Below are 16,605 nucleotides of genomic sequence, written 5' to 3' on the forward strand. Positions count from 1 at the left end.
AGAGATCAATGACATCCATTCGGTGAAACTAAGACAATGGACAATGAAGAAAAGGTTCTATTAAGTACTAAATACATCTTAGAAAGGAGAAGTGGTGTAGTCTAGAAAAAAAGAGCAGAGATGTTTGGGATGAGCAAAAGGTTTCAAACAGTATACACATCAGACTTGATTACAGATGTCAAGGATTTGGATGTACGAAGGAGAGGATGGCATACAGATAGAGGAAATAATGAAGTGAATGCAGGGAAATGACTCTGCTCAGGTGTCCCCTCCTCTGACACCTTCCCTAACCCCTCACCCCAGCCTTCACCTCAAGGCAGTATGTGGTAGTGGTGCCTTCTACTGCTCTTCTCATATCCTCTGTCTGCCTCCATCACAGCACACCTGGTACTGTCCTTTGTTTTACTTGTCCCCATTAGACAACTAGCTCCTTGGAGGCGAGGATTAAATATTGTTTCTCTATCATCCAGTAAAATGCCTGGTAAACAACAGGTATTTAGTAAATGTTTATTGAATTAATGAAGAAATGAAAGTAACTGCCCCATAGGTTGCATGGGGGGATATCCTCCCCTGTAGAGATAAGCAAGTCAAAATCACCATCAAGCGAGATCAGAACATTATTTCTTTGAATAAAAAGTCAAATTTTTTCAGGATCATCTGAAGCAAGTTCTAATGTCACTGAGACCATTTTATAATGGATTTTGAGGATAGGATGGGATTTATATTCCCCAAAGAAGTAAATTATTGTCAAGTGCCTTAAGATGACCAAGTATATCTCATTTATTGAAGAGTACCTTAGTCTAGAACCTGACAGTTTTCTCCCAGTGGCATCTCTGATTTGAACATGGATGTTGGCATTTGTGAGTGTTTTTTTTTTATTCTTGTCAGATTTTTAATCTAAAGTATTCATGCAGATGAATTAGACACACAGACTTCTTGAAAAGACATTAAAAAAGAGAAAGAGAGTGTTTTTCGCCCAGAATGTCGGGACTGAAATTCTAGCAGGACTTGGGGATACAAACGTTTAGAGGATTCAGTCAATATCAGTGAAGGAGGGAAATTGGGAAAAGGGACAAAGAAATGGAGTCGCATTTTCCCTGAAGAAAAAGGAGGGCAAGCAGCATGTTCCAAGAAGTTCTGTGTTCAGGAAATACCAATAAAATAAATCAAACCTTCTAAATATTCAGACTAAACACGTACATATTGTCGAACACACAATAACACAAAGAAAAATAAGGACTCAAGAACAAGTATAAAGTAAGTAATCAAGAAGCATGACAATTCTATGATCTACTCCACAGGTGAAAGCCCATAACCTTTTAATTCTTCATCTTTTTTCTTCCTTGGAAGGCTAGATAGAAGAGAAGTTTGGTAGGTCCAGGAGGTTGCCAGGAAAAGTAAGCAGTGTCTCCACTGCAAAGACAAACCCACCATGTATGCCGGAAACAGTCTAGGAAGGCATGCCGCTAAACTCCGATCACCCATCCCGCCAACAAATATTTAGAGAAGACTGAGGTTTGTGGTTGTAATAGTGTAACACAACCCATAGTACATTTACACAATTTCTCTCTCATTGGAAAGTTCAAAATTAACCTGAAATCTACAAAGTTTGATACCAGATTATTGTGAATTTTTTTCACCACCATCTCCTTTTACAACAATGTCTAGAAACTTTGTTGTAAAGCCATTCACTGTAAAGCAGATTATTTTACAAAGTTAACAGTTGAGAGTTGTATTCCTTAAATGAACCATAATTAGGGAAATAACTAGAAACCTGGATCAAAACTTCAAATCCTAAATTAAAAGTACAGAAAGATGTTACTACAGAGATTACATACAATGCCTCAATCTGCTAAAACGTGTACACGAGATTCTCCACAGTATAATAGCACATATCTGACCTATGTGAAGGAACTTTGTGGAAACATTCTATAGGCATAGACTCTCAGAGCAGGAAAGCTCTGGATAATACAGCACAGGTTTTACAAAGGAGGAAACTGAGGCCCAGAGAATTTAGGTCACTTCCACAAAATCACCAAGTTGGTTCATGACAGAGCTGCAATTAGAATGTAGATTTCCTGTGTCCTTGTCCAGTTTTAATTTAGAAGCTTTTATTTAAAATTATTTCAACAATTCATTCATGAAAGAAAGTAGTCTATTTAGTTGAGGCCCTCATCTCTTTAACTGCCTGTTTCTCTCTGCACAAGTAGAGAGTCTTAAAATATACCAGAAAGCAGACAGGCTGGAGGGATGATGGAACCTTTGTCTAAACACTTGGCTTAGATTGCTGTGGATATTTGTCACCAGTTTAAACTTCTAGCTCAAAGCCACCTTCTGACCCAGGGAAAAGGGATACCACGCTACAAACGGGCTCTTAGAGCTTAACTTTGATTTTGAGACAGGCTTCCTGATGAGAGATGAATAGAGAAAAAGTAATAATAATAGCGGGTTCAGCCTTCTGCCAGGAAGCTACGTTTTTGCTTCCAGAGAGACTGCTGTCCAGTTCCACTAGAAAAATCACGTTTTGTTTTTCCATCTGTTCTGTTTGTCCTCCAGTCAAAGCCTCTATTTTTATTTTTTCCTATTCAATTCCTATTTTGGGGCTTTGGGAGATTTCTTCTACATAGTTATATAAGCAGAGTATTTTACTTTCCTCAATTCAAGGTTTTAAATTTAAAAAAAAAAACACTACTTTTGCTTCTTTCATTTCTGTGAAGAACCTTATGTTCTTTTGGATTATTAACATTCTAATTTACTTAAAAGAAAACATTTATTTTGCATTTAGCTAACTGTTCCTCACAGTAAAAGCATGCTAAAATAATAACACTACCCATATAAAGGGCTTTACAGCTGACAAAATTTCCACAGATATTATGAATTCTTCAGTTAGACCTGTGAGACAGTAAAATAAAAAGTATTATCCTGTTTTGTAAATGAGGAAATTAAGGCTCCAACATATTACATTTACAAGGAAAGTCAGGGCTTCATCCTGTCGTCTGACTCCGGGCCAGCGCTCTCTGGACTCTGACGCCATGTTGAATTAGTGGAAGTTGGCTGAGCTCACACAGCTCCTTCCTCTCACTGACCACCCAGGTGGAGATGCATGCCCTCCCTCATAAAAACATTGTCCAGCGTTCAAATAAGTCTGTCTTGACACCAGTAAAATATCAGGAAAGGAAATAGATATTTTTGGTTTTGTTTTTAAAGATTGGCACCTGAGCTAATATCTGTTGCCAATCTTCTTTTTTTTCCTTCTTCTTCTCCCCAAAGCCCCCTAGTACATGGTTGCATATTCTAGTTGTAGGCCCTTCTGGTTGTGCTATGTGGGACGCCACCTCAGCATGCCCTGACGAGCAGTGCCATCTCCAGGCCCAGGATCCAAACCAGGGAAACCCTGGGCTGTGGAAGCAGAGTACATGAGCTTAACCACTAGACCACGGGGTCTGCCCCTAAGGTGTTTTATGTATTGAGCATAGTTTCACTTTTCTTGAACAACTCTACCTGAATCAAACAAACTACCTACAAACAAACAAACAAACTACAGGTAGATCAAAAAATCTACCTGTGCAAACAGTTGCCAAAATCATTACATTAGGAAAAAAGAATAAAATTAAATGAGTATATGTGCCAATGAGTTTATGAAGTGCATCCTAATACCAAAGTATAACTTTTAGAATTTTTTCCCTCTTTGCTTTTCCTGTCTTGCTTTGTGAGTAATCAAGAGTTGAGCACAGGCCTGGCCCAAGGGAAAAACATGAGATAAATAAAAATTTGTTATTGCCATTTCAAACTTCCCAGTTATGCTCTCCCTCCACCCCCTTCTGCCGCAGGCACTAGGAGTCACTGCTCCCATCGTTTCTCCTATCAAAGCTAGTGCCTAAATGGGAATGGGCTGACAAAAATTATTTCAATTATGGAGAAAACAATCTGTAATGGCGCAATCAGGGAATCCAACCTAAAAGAGCTAATAACATCCACTTTTATTCTGTGCCTATAAAGTGCCAAGAATTTTAACTCAATTCTTCAATATGCAGATGAGGAAACATTCTCAAAGAAGATCATTAACTTGCTTAAGGTCACAAGGCTGTGAATAGCAAAGTCAGGACTCAAATGTGAGACTTGAAAGACTCGTGCTCAGTTAACTGCTTATTGAAAGTGGGTGGGAAAAGAGAAGTTCTAAATGTAGAAACTGCTAACAGTTAAAAGCTCTAAGTGGTAATAGTTGGGAACTGAGGGAATTTCCCAAAATCGAAAAAATCTCACTTTGACACAATGCCCTAGTCCTACTGCCTGTAGGCCTAATTGACAGTCTATATACTGTTAGCTCAAAAGAATAGAGATGTAATATTGTGGTAGTGTTTATTTATTTGTCCTAAAATCACTATATTTTAGGAACATAGGGTAAAAAGAAATCAGAGGAATCAAAGAACAAAACTTACGAGCTATCAGAAACTTCTGAGCCAACTGTTAATTGCTATCCTTGCATACCCACAGCAAACCCATCTTGCCTTGAACTTATGCCGTCCAGAGATGTGGCAACCACAGGGCTCCATCCTGAAGAAACTCAAAAGTTTTCTGCAGAAACAGTGGGACTTTGATGGCTAATTTCCATTTTGAGTATACTTAAGCAAGTTTCAGTTTCTATTAGAATGGATTTGAAATGATTCTAATGTCTTGATTGTGGTACCTTCTGTGGACAAGTACACAAGTATGAATGTCCATGACAGCTGTGTTTTATCCGCCTAGAGTGTGAGCCAGAGAGTCCATCTGATGCTGGGGTTTTCACCCAAAGCCACAATGTCAACTGATTGTGATAGCCAGAGAATATTGAAAAAAAGATCATAAAGGCAAATTATTCCATAATGAGCTCGAGTTACAAGGGAGTAATATTTTTAAAGCTGTGCATTAGAATAATAACTAGAGGGGGCATGTGTTGTGCATTAGTTCCCTATAGAGTAGGAAAGAAGAGGAAATCAAACACGTAAGTTTTGATAGGTAGTCAGGCTAGAAGGAAAAGTCTGTAATTTGAAGCAATCTTTGGGAAAGCGACATCCAAATGGAGTTGTGGTGTAAAGCCCTGATTTTCATGCAGAATCATGAAAACCTTTCCTTCAAACAGAAAGGAAGTCGAAAACATATTTCCCTAAAAGAATAAAATTTAAAAAGTCATTTATTTCAAAATTGTTTTCCTCAAACCGCACCTGCTTATCCTCCCAGGACTCTAACAACATTGCATCCGTGAAACAGATGAGGATGGGCGACAAGGCAGCTCAGTTGAGTCTACTTTTGGCAAGTTTATGAAACAAACATATTTATATGCTGAATATACCAAAATATCATAAAAATACTAATTTAATTGTCATAAAAATACTAATTTCATTTTATTTCAGGATTCTCCATGTACACAAACACAAACACTGCCAATGGAACTTTGAATGTATTCATTGATTTATCTCTATAGAACTAATTCTGTTTCAATTTTGTCTCATCAACATAAAGGAATATATAAATACATGATACATAATACATAAAGGAATTACCCCACCTATTTTTTAAATAAAATGAACAAATTCTAAGTATACTGAAATCTTCCCAGGCTAATGAGAACACCATTGGTTCAGGAATTTATTAGTTGTTTCTCAACAAAATTCAGTTCAGTTTTGCTATGCTTAAGGGAGAAAAGTAAAAGCACAAACACACATCTAATCTAATCAGTACAGATCAAGATTTAAGTGGAATGGGGAAGGTTGGAGAAAGAAGTCAGATTTTTTTTTTTATGAACACTCAGAAAGTCATAACACTTGTAGCACCTTAAGCTTGGACACCAGCTCCCTCATGGAATGTTCTGTTGTTCCTCCTTCATTGGCCTCAAGTCTTTTTTTTTTCTAGTACAAACTCATGTAAAAGAAAATTCCTACATCAGAATCACTCATTTGACTTGGTATGGCCAGTGCCTTCTGCCATCTCAAAAGCAAGTATAAGCCTTCTTTACAAAACTTCTGAGGTTTTATGTTTGTAGCCAAAGACCAGAAAACTAGGAATTTGTTCTTTGTAGTTTATCTTCCCATGGTAACCAGTTAACCTCACTGTCTACCAGTCCATCCCACCAGAAATTCTACAAAAAACTTAGCACTAACATGCAAAACAGGATGTTCTGAATTAAACTGTAACTTAATCATTTCTTCAATATAAAGCTCTGGAAATAATGAGAAAGAAAAGGCTCAAAAATACTTTCAAGATAGCGTACATGAATCTGACAGGTTATTCTACCTCAGGAGCAAACAACAAGCATATAACTGCTATTTAAGATAAATAGAGATATTAAATCTCTGTAAATAAACTGTATTTGCTACAGGAACCATCCATATTTTTAGAATTCCATGATGAAAAAGTCTAAAGCTGTCAGCCACAGAACAACCATATTGAATATCAAAGATTGAATTAAAGGAATTCAAAGCTACAAATTATCTGGTAAAATTCCATGTGCATACTCCTTCCAAGTCAAACCCATCATTTTAAGTTTGAATAACTGAGAAGAGAGAAAAAGTGCAGCAAAGTAAGGAAAGTATGGGTATGAATAATGTGCCTACAGACTACACCAGTTTATGCTCTCTGGAGTCAATTTCACAAGTCTCCTGGGAGTGAAGACAGCGAGGAAACCAGCAGCCTTTGGAAAATGAAGAGACTTGCTGCGAAGTCTGGGAAAGGCTGGTCACCCCCACATCTGTCTCCAGAGTCCTGGGAGCTGCCTTGTAAATCCCTGTGCAGTGAAGCAATTCCTCTCATTCCAAATGCAACCTAGTGCAACGCAGTGTGGAAAAGAAGCTTCCAATTTTTAATAGAGACTTTTATGACTATCATATTCAGAAAATAAACTCTGAAGCAGACAGGCTGGTAGACAGGTATGAGGTAGCACTGGGACATGGAGTGGATCATGCTTGACTTGCTCACACACTGGGAACAACCACAGAGAACGAAATGTGTGTGGGGGTGGGAAATAGGAGAGGGAGAGCGATGCTTCAAATCACATGGCCATAAGAAAGTCCCAGACAGAAAAAGGTCTTTGTTTCTTTTATTTTTTCCAGTAGTAACCTACACAAGGAGACAATACAATACAGCTCTTCTGGGTGACAGGGCACATGTGTGTGGTGATGGATTGTAATTAGTCTTTGGGTGGTGAACATGATGTAATCTACACAGAAATCAAAATATAATGGTTTATACGTGAAATGTGTATAACATTATAAACCAATATTACTGCAGTAAAAAAAAAGAAATTTTAAAAAAAGAAACAATGCAGCTTTTCTATTTGAAAAGTAAAATTTTTAAATGGGCTTAAAATATAGCCCATTTAGATATTAGATTAAAAATATTGATGTATTGTCAAAATGACCATAATAGAATAGTAGATAAAATTTGCATTTTAAGTTTTCTGCTAGACTTTAATCTTTTTAAGAGCAAAAATTGTTTCTTTATTTTTTCCATAATATCTAATATCTAATTCTCATAATCACCCAATAATCATTTATTATTATTGCTTTATTATTAAATAGTAATGGAATAATACTATCAACTATTGCTTAATGAGCTCCTACTATTTGTTTGGAGCCATACTGCTATGTAGGTAGTTTATATACATGATAGTCTTCATAATCATTTGAGGTAAATATTATCATTCTAATTTTATAGATGAAGAAACTAAGTTATAGAGAAATTAAGAAAATTGCCCAAGAACATGCAAATATAATTTGAAAAACCTGAATTTGGAATCAGTTCACTCATATTTGAATGAATAAATAGTGGGAAAGATTTTTTAAAAAGTTCAATTGGCATATATGCATGGAATAACTATCATGTATCTAATACATAAAATAAATTCATGACATGGAGTGGAGTCTCTGGCAAGTGCAGGTAAAGAAAGAAAAACCGTGTGTGTGCATGTGTGTGTGTAGTGGGATGTGGACACTACAAGCCAATTCCTTATTTTGAGGCAGAGCATGACAGCTGATGTGACTAAATTTCTAGAAATGGCCTAGATCATGGAGGGTCTTGTATGTCATTCTTAGGAGCTTGAACATTATTCTTTCTTCAAGTTATAGGACTTGGTTTTAAGGTAGGTAATGATATGATTAGATTTTAGTTGTACATCACAGTGGCAACAGAGAGGGTCTGTATACATGAGGGTGGGAAGTGGCCACATAGGAGGCAAGGAAATGAATTTAGATGCTATCGTAGTAATCCCGGGATAGATGATAGAGACTTGAACTGAGGCATTTGTAGTAGACAAGAAGAGGCATATTTGAGAAATATTTGGAAGGTAAATGGTGGAATTTAGCGACTGGTTGGAATTTTGCTTGAACGACCAGGTAGGATTATGTTGCCATTAACTGACATGAGAAATACACAAGAAAGATGATCTTCTCTTGGAAGGAAGATAATGAGTTGAGTTTTGGATACCTGAACTTGAAGTGGTTATGGACCATCCAGTGTGAAGCTGGGTATTCTGAAGTTCATGTAGAAGGTCAGGGTTTGAAAGAGAGATTTGAGAATTATCAGCATTTAGCTTTTAAGCAACACCCTGAGGGTGAGCAAGATTCCTAGACAATCTAGGAAGAGAATATACAGGGAGGAGCAGTGAACTAAATCCTATGAGAAAACAAACTACTAAGGGATAAAGGAGGAGAAGGAGCCCATAAAACTGAGAGGGAAAGGGCAAGCAGATGGAGGGAGAACCTTCAGAGTGTAGCCTTTCAGGAAAACTAGAGTAGTCAATGGTATCAAATAAGGGAGAAAGGCCTGGTAAGATAGCTGAAAGGGGCCCATTGGAACATCACACATTTCAGTCCTCACCTTACTAGGCCAGCTTAAGTGGAATGCAGGGGGCAAAAGTCAGAGTGCAGTGGGGTGAGTGAAGGCATGGAGGCAGAGGCAGAAAACTATACTGCTCCTTTAAAGGAACTGGGCTAATAACAGAGAGAGGGTGGGAGCCAGGCACAGGCCCAGGGAGAGAGCTGAGCTTGTTTACAGGATAAGGGGAAAGAACCCATAGAAGAGAAGTGTTTGAAGTGTTTGGAAAAGAGAGCATGATTGATGGAGCAAGTTCTTCCAGGAGATGGAGAACAAACAAAATACAAAAGGAGAATAAATCCAGAAATTTCATCAAAACAAATTCAAATATTTGGTGAAACTCAAAAATAGAACACTAGGGTTTGTATCTATGATGACTGAAATCAGATTGTAATATCACTTTCTGTGTCTCATCTAAGTGCTCTAAAATTACCTTCAGCTAAAGTTCCCAAATGACCTTCCTAAGGGTCCCATCAGATTGGCAGGGTTGTGTACAATTTCCCCAATTTCAGGTGAGGACCTAAAGGCCTGGAGAGGTTAAAGGACTCTGTAAGTTGCAAAGCTGCTAAATAGCAGAGATGGACCAGAACCCAGGTGTTCTCCCAATGATGGTTGGACTGGGGCTTACTTTACTTACTAAAATATACAGACTACAACAAGCTACGATGCTTGTGTTGCAAGTAATGTTGCCACCAAGAATATAGTTTGTCATCATCTTGAAAATGAATTTATAATTCTGATTGAGCAGACACCCAAAAAAGAAAAGAAAAGAAAAAAAGAACTGTGAGACTGTCTTTTCTCCTTCCCAGATCTAAGCCTAAAAGAAGGCATATAAACATTTTTGAGTGTGAACATTATACCAGAAAGCTATAAAGACAAAGTTCCATTAATTTATTAATATTGTTAACATTACTGCCTTCTCTGTAGAAGGCAACATGTGGGTAAGGAAAATCTAGTACTATTGTAATTTCCCTGATACACTGTTCCTTAGAGAATATATTCAGTATAAGATGGAACCACCTTGACTTCTTTTGAAGGCTTTAGCTTTAAACATATGAGTAAAACAAAAACACTAAGGCCGCCAATGCAGTCACAACTTTAAAGCAAAATTTTCCAGATGATAGATTGCCCCATGCAAATGCCAAGAGTAGATACTCTTTTAAATATTGAATACAACAGCTCAACAGTCTTAGATGAAATACACATGAAACTTACATGGAAAGACATTTAGAGGAAAATCAAATTTTCAGTATCCTCCAAACAATCCCATCGTTTTACATAAACTTGTACAACTTATCCAAATGTATATAATAGATCAATTAATAACCAATAATTTTAGTCTTTTTCCCCTACCATTACTATATCTCTCATATGTAAATCTAAACTTTTCAACATTGTGATCTCAGAGTGAAAACACTAGTCAAAAAGTGGCTGATCCATTTTTAAACCTTTTATGAATGTCATATAAGGTTAAGTTAAGATGCATAAATTATCCTTCATGTAGGAGCAAATTGTTTGATTTAAAAAGATTTCATTCTGTGGCCATAGATTAACATGACTCCAAATATTCTAAGTCTTAGATTCTCAAAACAATCCTCCTTTCTATTTTTACCTCACATCCTGCATCTTGTGCATTGCTAGAATGATCAACACAATAAATTTCAGGTCTGTGGTGACAGTGCTAAAAGTGTAAAAAGCAAGAGGTAAAAGGGAGAAAAGAGAGAAAATGGAAACTATATATTCCTCTGGAAATACATTTTAATAATGTGTACCCTTTGCACAGTAGAATGATTCACCTAAGCTGCCATGAAGAGGATTTGGGCCTTGAGTTATTTTTCCAGATATGATGGTGGATATGCAAGATTTACCTACAAACTTTAATTAGACAGCTTTATAAGTGAAATGAATAACTAGAATAGCAAGTTATTATCAAAGTCACAGTGTGTAGCCTTGGAACAAGAAGAGACCAAAAGCATGTTAGGCAGAGATTTAATACAGTGGCTCACCAACATCAATCAGAATCACCTAGAGAGCTTCTCAGATCCCATCCAAACCTACTAAATCGGGATATTTGGAAAGGAGGGGAGTATAGAATCTATGTTGGTAACAAGTTCCTCAGATGGTTCTTCATGCAACCAGCTCAACATTGATCCGTGGATTGCTTACCAACTAACCTAAAGAGTCATGGTCAAAGTATACATTGTGTTTGTCAATATAAAGAATTCACTATATATATCAATCTACCAATCTACATATAGAGAGAGAGAGATACTCTTCAAACTAAAGCCTCATTTTAGTTTAGATAAAAGTTATAGATACTTCTAAATTTATCTTAAGAGAATACGGAAGCAAAGAATTGCAACCTAATATTTAAGTGCCATCCAGTGTTCTTGGCTTTGTAGTCTACTCAGAAGTGAACAATAACCAGGGTAGGTCTGGTCACTCAACTGTATTCTGAACATTGAAAGCAGAGGATCTACTCCACTGAAAATGGCTGACAGTTATGCTCACTGTGGTTGGGACTATAATTCCCTCCTAATAGCTATTCTCCCTTTTATATCCTTCATAACATAACTCTATTCAGTAGAGTACATTGCCCACGCCACACGGCTAAAAAACATTTCATAGTGGCCCTTGTAGCTTTGTGAGACAATATGACTAATTCTGGCCAACTACAAGTAAAATGAAGTAGTATGAAGACTTAGTCTCCACTAAAAAGGGAATCACAGCCTCCATCGCCCATCCTCTCGCCAGATGTCTGGAAAATAAATGTAACGACTGGACCTCCAGCCACCATCTAGGACCATAATACCAAGGACTATACCCTAGGGATATGAGAGTAGAGAGATAGAAAGAGACTGAGCCCCTGATGAGTTTGTAGAGGCAATAAGCCAGGTTTTCACTATCCAACTAAAAGCTTCTTTCATATAAGGAAAGAAACACCTTTTTGTTTGTTTGTTTAAACTACTGCATTCTGCTATATGGAGCTGAACCCAGATTAAAACATCCATTATAAAAGTTTGCATGTCTTACATGATCCAAAATATCTATTTCCACAGTAATGAGTTTAAAACAATTTATGAGTGAACAAGTATCTTAAGCTATGTATTCATATTCTCTACCTCCTTTAAAAAGATTCCCATCCAGGTACTGTTGAGTGTTAAGCATCCACTTGTTCATAACTGTATTTTAAGGATGAGATACATGGCAGGCATACATAATAAAAATGCAGAAGACCACAATATAGAAAGGACTGTGAGCCCGTCATCTCTTGATAATGAGAAGTTGGCTTGGGTCCAGGATATCAGTGTAGGGTTGCAACAAGAGGGTTGCAAATTTATGGTCCATGAGCCAAACTTGGCACTCAATTATATTGTATTTGGCTTATTCAATGCTTTCTGCAAATGTGAGTTTTGAATGCCTTAAAGTGGGCATGCATCTTCAGTTTTCCACAGGCCCATCATCCCCTGTTGATGTACAAACACTTGCTTGCTTCACTTGTTTGTGTTACCTGCTTGGCCTCTGAAAAGCACTGACATTTATAGTCTTGGAAATAAAATGATACAGTTCCTCACCTTCCCTTCTCTCCATTGTTCCTCTGTTGTTCAAATCAGTGATTCATATCAAAAACTGTTTTCTAAGATTAAGTATGTCCACTTCTAAAAACAGGAATGCATATAGCTCACTAGCTGTTAGACTTTTATTTAGGAATATAAAAATTATTATAAATGTACTTGTATTTTCTCTTAGAAAAAATAAATGGGAAACTTTTCAAAGCATCACCCCCCACCAGAAACACATACACACAAAAAAAACTCATGAAAAGCTGATTTTGTCATCTTCACTCTGATTTTTGCTACTTAATAGTTCCAACTATTAGAGTTAGCCCAACTCCCCAATGTTCTCCTTTCAGTTCTTACGATTTAAAAAAAAAAAAATTCAGTTCTTAAAATTTAGTGAGAAGTAGTGATGATTTTGGCCTAAAACTTTATTTACTTCCTTTAATCTCATCATTCATAAGTATTTCTATCAGGCAGACGCTTTGCTTATGTTTTACATTTCCGATAAACAACCGCAGTCAAATAGAGGAAAACTATATCTTGAAGTCTTGAAAAGAAAAACTAAAAGCTTGTAAATATGTACTTACATGTGATAACAGCCCTCTACATTTCCAAGCAGTGGGTGGAGGGGGGTAACAGATTTGTACACAAAGTCAGTATCACGTTATATTACTTAGTTGTAGCTAAAATTGATAACGTGTACTTGTTTTGCATGTATGTCTTAGATATTTCCTTAGTTTAAAACATTTACCTAAGTTTACTCTTCCCTAAACTTAAAATCACATGGAGTTTCAAAATTCTGACACTTTTGTTAAGCTTCTGACAAGCCTGAACAGGGGAAATAAAGTGTTGACAAGTATCCATGCAATATAACTTTAACCAAAATATGCGTGATAATTAAGTATAATACAAGTTATGTAACTCTGAATATAATAGATTTTGGAATTCTTTTCTATGCTACCTTTAATTAGGGCCATAACTACTTTCTTTTGCTACTGAAATTTATCACATATATTCTCTTAGGTTGAGTAATAAAAGAGGGATTTCTTTTTTACAATACGTATGCAAGCAATTACTCTTTTTCCGTAAAATCTGATGTTTGAAATTCCAGTTTCTGTGCTGTTTGGTTATATTGTGGGGAGAGGGGTTGGTATGGAGCTGGGCACATTTTTGCATCAAGCATCACATTCCTAACATTTATGTAAATTAGTAGTAAGGAAAATTAAACTGTGCTCACTTTTCAGAAACATCCTGCAGAATAATTACAACTATTTGGGAAAATCTTTTAATGTATGCCTTATTCCACACACCTTATGAAACACTGTTTTAGTTACATGTTCAAGTATTTCCATACTTTGTAAAAGTTACTTATTCAAATTTAAATTTAAAATATATTAACAAGGAAAGTTGTATTAAGCTTTAAATTAAAGTTGTTGGTTGTTTGTTCGGGGAGGGGATTGAACTGTTTCTTTTATAATCCGATTTTCTATTTCTATCGTAATTCTCTGTATTTTTTCTCTCCTTTCCTGACTTCTCCTTCCTGTTCAGTTGTCTTCCCCCCCTCCCACACAATGCATGCTTTTCACATCACTACAAAGAAACTCCAGAGTTTTTCACTTTTATAAATTGGCTCATTTTTTAAAACATAAAAAGTAATATAAAAAGTTCCAAGATTTTAGAAAGTGCCCCCTCTATGGGACTACAGACAGATTGTTAGGTATTCATCCCAGATTCTTATTTTCACTCTTTAAATGTTTTTTAGAACTAGTGGTCTCTAAATTAGTTTTATGAACATCTTTAGAGAAAAAATACACAGAAGCAGGTACTAAAAATATATATACACACGTACATGTGTATATGTGTGTGTGCATATATATACACACACAAAAATATATACAAAAGATAGTAACAGAAAAGTTTAATAAATGTGCTAAGTTTTAATAGCTTAAGTTTGATGTTAAACAGTTATGAAAATCTATAATGGCCTATTATGAAAGAGTACAAGTCTGTATTTGAAATCAGCCCTGGACAGTAAGAATTTAATAATCAATGGAACCAATTTAAACATTTTCTTATATACTATAGTAGCCCTGCATTTTTGCTTAACCATACCATATAACCCAACCCTAACACATGCAAATTGCATACGGAAAAAACCTGGTAACCAGGCAAGATTTGTCTTAAATTAAAAGAAAAGAAAAGACACAACACTTGTGGCTAAAGAATAATGCCCATACAAACACTCCACGATAAATAAACTATATAGAAGGCATGTTGATTTCCTGCCTTTCACCATCCAAGAAGGAGCCACCACTGTCCTGATAATCAAGTCAGTAGGGTGGGAAAATACCACTGTTTAAGAAATCTGGCTTCTATCAGCCTCTGTCATGGAGAAATAAACGAGACTATCTCTCAGCAAGCAAAAGTGATTCTAAGATCGCAAATGAAAATGGAGAAGTGAAAGTCTGTAAAGAGAAAAGAATAAGAAGCCAAGACAAAGAAAAACCAGTTATCAGAGAGCTGCAGAGGCTTTTCTAAACAAAGAATTTTATGAAGCTGCTGAAGTTCCGTACAAAAAAAGACTCCACCCTACCCAGCCTCTGCGGCAACTTTTCCCTGCTCTGAAAACGCCAGCCCACAGAGCAGGGCTCTTCTCACTAAAAGCGCCTTTAGTGCTCCGTTTTAAGCACTCTTCTTTTCTTTTAAACTTCCCACTCTCCACATTCAGGCAAAAGGACTTATCCTAGGCTTTCCCAGAAATATTCAGCACTGTACTCTTTCCAACGACAGATGTAGAAGCTACGGAATTAGAAACATCTCGATTGTCTTCCGAGCCCTTTCCAGGTGCTGTCAGCCCCCTTCTCAACTTCAAACCAGAACCTCCTCTTCACGCTCTTCCTGAGCTTAACATTCCACCTATTTCCCAAACCGTGCAATAAACACCACAAGCAAAGCAAACGGCTAACTCACCATCCTCGCCTTCTTCCTGGGCTTTTATTGAGACAAATTGCCCTAATAAAACAGTCAGAATGAGGAGAGGTCTTGCTTCCACCCAGTTTGCCATCATGTCTAAATATTAGACATGTGGGTCCTCCTGGGAGTGAAAAGTAGCTTCTAAGATTATTGTAGCACCATGAAGTCAGCTGCGGGCTCTTCTTTCAGCACCAGCCCCAGGGCAGCCTCTGCAAACCCCCTTTTTCAGCACCGGCTCCAGCACAGTCTGCGAAAACTTTTTTCAAGTGATGCAGCTTTAAATAGGAAGAATGCTGCCTCCACTTCTTTTCCTGCCCCTTTTCAGCTTGTTCAGGCTCATAACCATCCAGTGTCTGCCAAGCAACGGTCTGATTGATGGTAAACAACCAAATCAGAACACACGCCTCTGCGCCTTGAACTATCCCTCTTTCATTTACGTTTTAAACATAAATGGAGCTTAATCACAGAAAGAAACGTTTATTTCTCTTTCCTTTCTTTTTTTCAAAGAAAGGCTGTTAGAAGGAAACAGTCTTATTCTCTCCCTCCTCCTTAACCCTTCCTCTAGACACACACCCCTTAACTTTTTCCCTATAAACCGAAAAAGACATTAGGGACGAAATACAGCCTTTTCACCTAGTTTTGGCATGTAGATAATTCACGACTCTTGTCCACCTTAAACTTTCAAAGGATCACATTTTAACCCTTTCTTTTCACTAAAGAGGAAGTATTCTTGCCCCCTTGCCAGACTGTTTCTTTTCCCAGATTCTGGAAGGAGACTATTAAAACCGTGCCCAGGTAAAGTCCAGGTGAAGAAACTGTTTTGGACAGATAAATTTGTGATGCATCATACTCTGACTTAATATTCTCTCCTTATCTCTCCATCTCTCTTGTTTAGGGGGACACATCTGCAGGTCCCTCTTGTTCTAGAGAGTTTTCTAATGTGGAAAAACAGTCTACTGTGCCAGTGCAGAGGAATGGGAAGTACACTGTCCTTGGCTGCAGAAAGCCTCATTTCAAATATCAGATCTGCCACTCTCCAATTTCGTAAACACAAAGTCCTCTATCACTGTGCACTCCAATTTTCTCATCTGAGTAAAGGGCTTTGCCCTGACCAATGTACAGGGCTTAGTGACACTAAAATGAGTAATGTATTATTAACTCAGCTCCAAATTGCAAAGAGCCACATAAAGGTAGAAGGTGGTGTTATTATCTCTAAACTAGCTTT

The 16,605-nt window shown here is 37.1% G+C and overlaps 1 protein-coding gene across 8 annotated transcripts in view; it reads right to left on the reverse strand.

The window, feature by feature from the left end:
* COL5A2 (collagen type V alpha 2 chain) overlaps window positions 1–16,605 on the reverse strand; it is a 400,743-nt gene that overhangs the window by 125,324 nt on the left and 258,814 nt on the right. The window contains exon 1 of one of the 8 annotated variants that reach the window (XM_001501817.5): window positions 15,378–15,947. The exons of 6 other annotated variants lie outside the window; for them this stretch is intronic. In XM_001501817.5, the coding sequence (XP_001501867.1) occupies window positions 15,378–15,474 (97 nt within the window). In that variant the 5' untranslated portion in view covers window positions 15,475–15,947. Of the gene's footprint in view, window positions 1–15,377; window positions 15,948–16,605 lie in introns of those variants that run through there. One more of the 8 variants, XM_070241399.1, reaches the window with a different exon arrangement.

Source organism: Equus caballus, chromosome 18 (assembly GCF_041296265.1).
Source record: "Equus caballus isolate H_3958 breed thoroughbred chromosome 18, TB-T2T, whole genome shotgun sequence".
Classification (NCBI taxonomy): domain Eukaryota; kingdom Metazoa; phylum Chordata; class Mammalia; order Perissodactyla; family Equidae; genus Equus; species Equus caballus.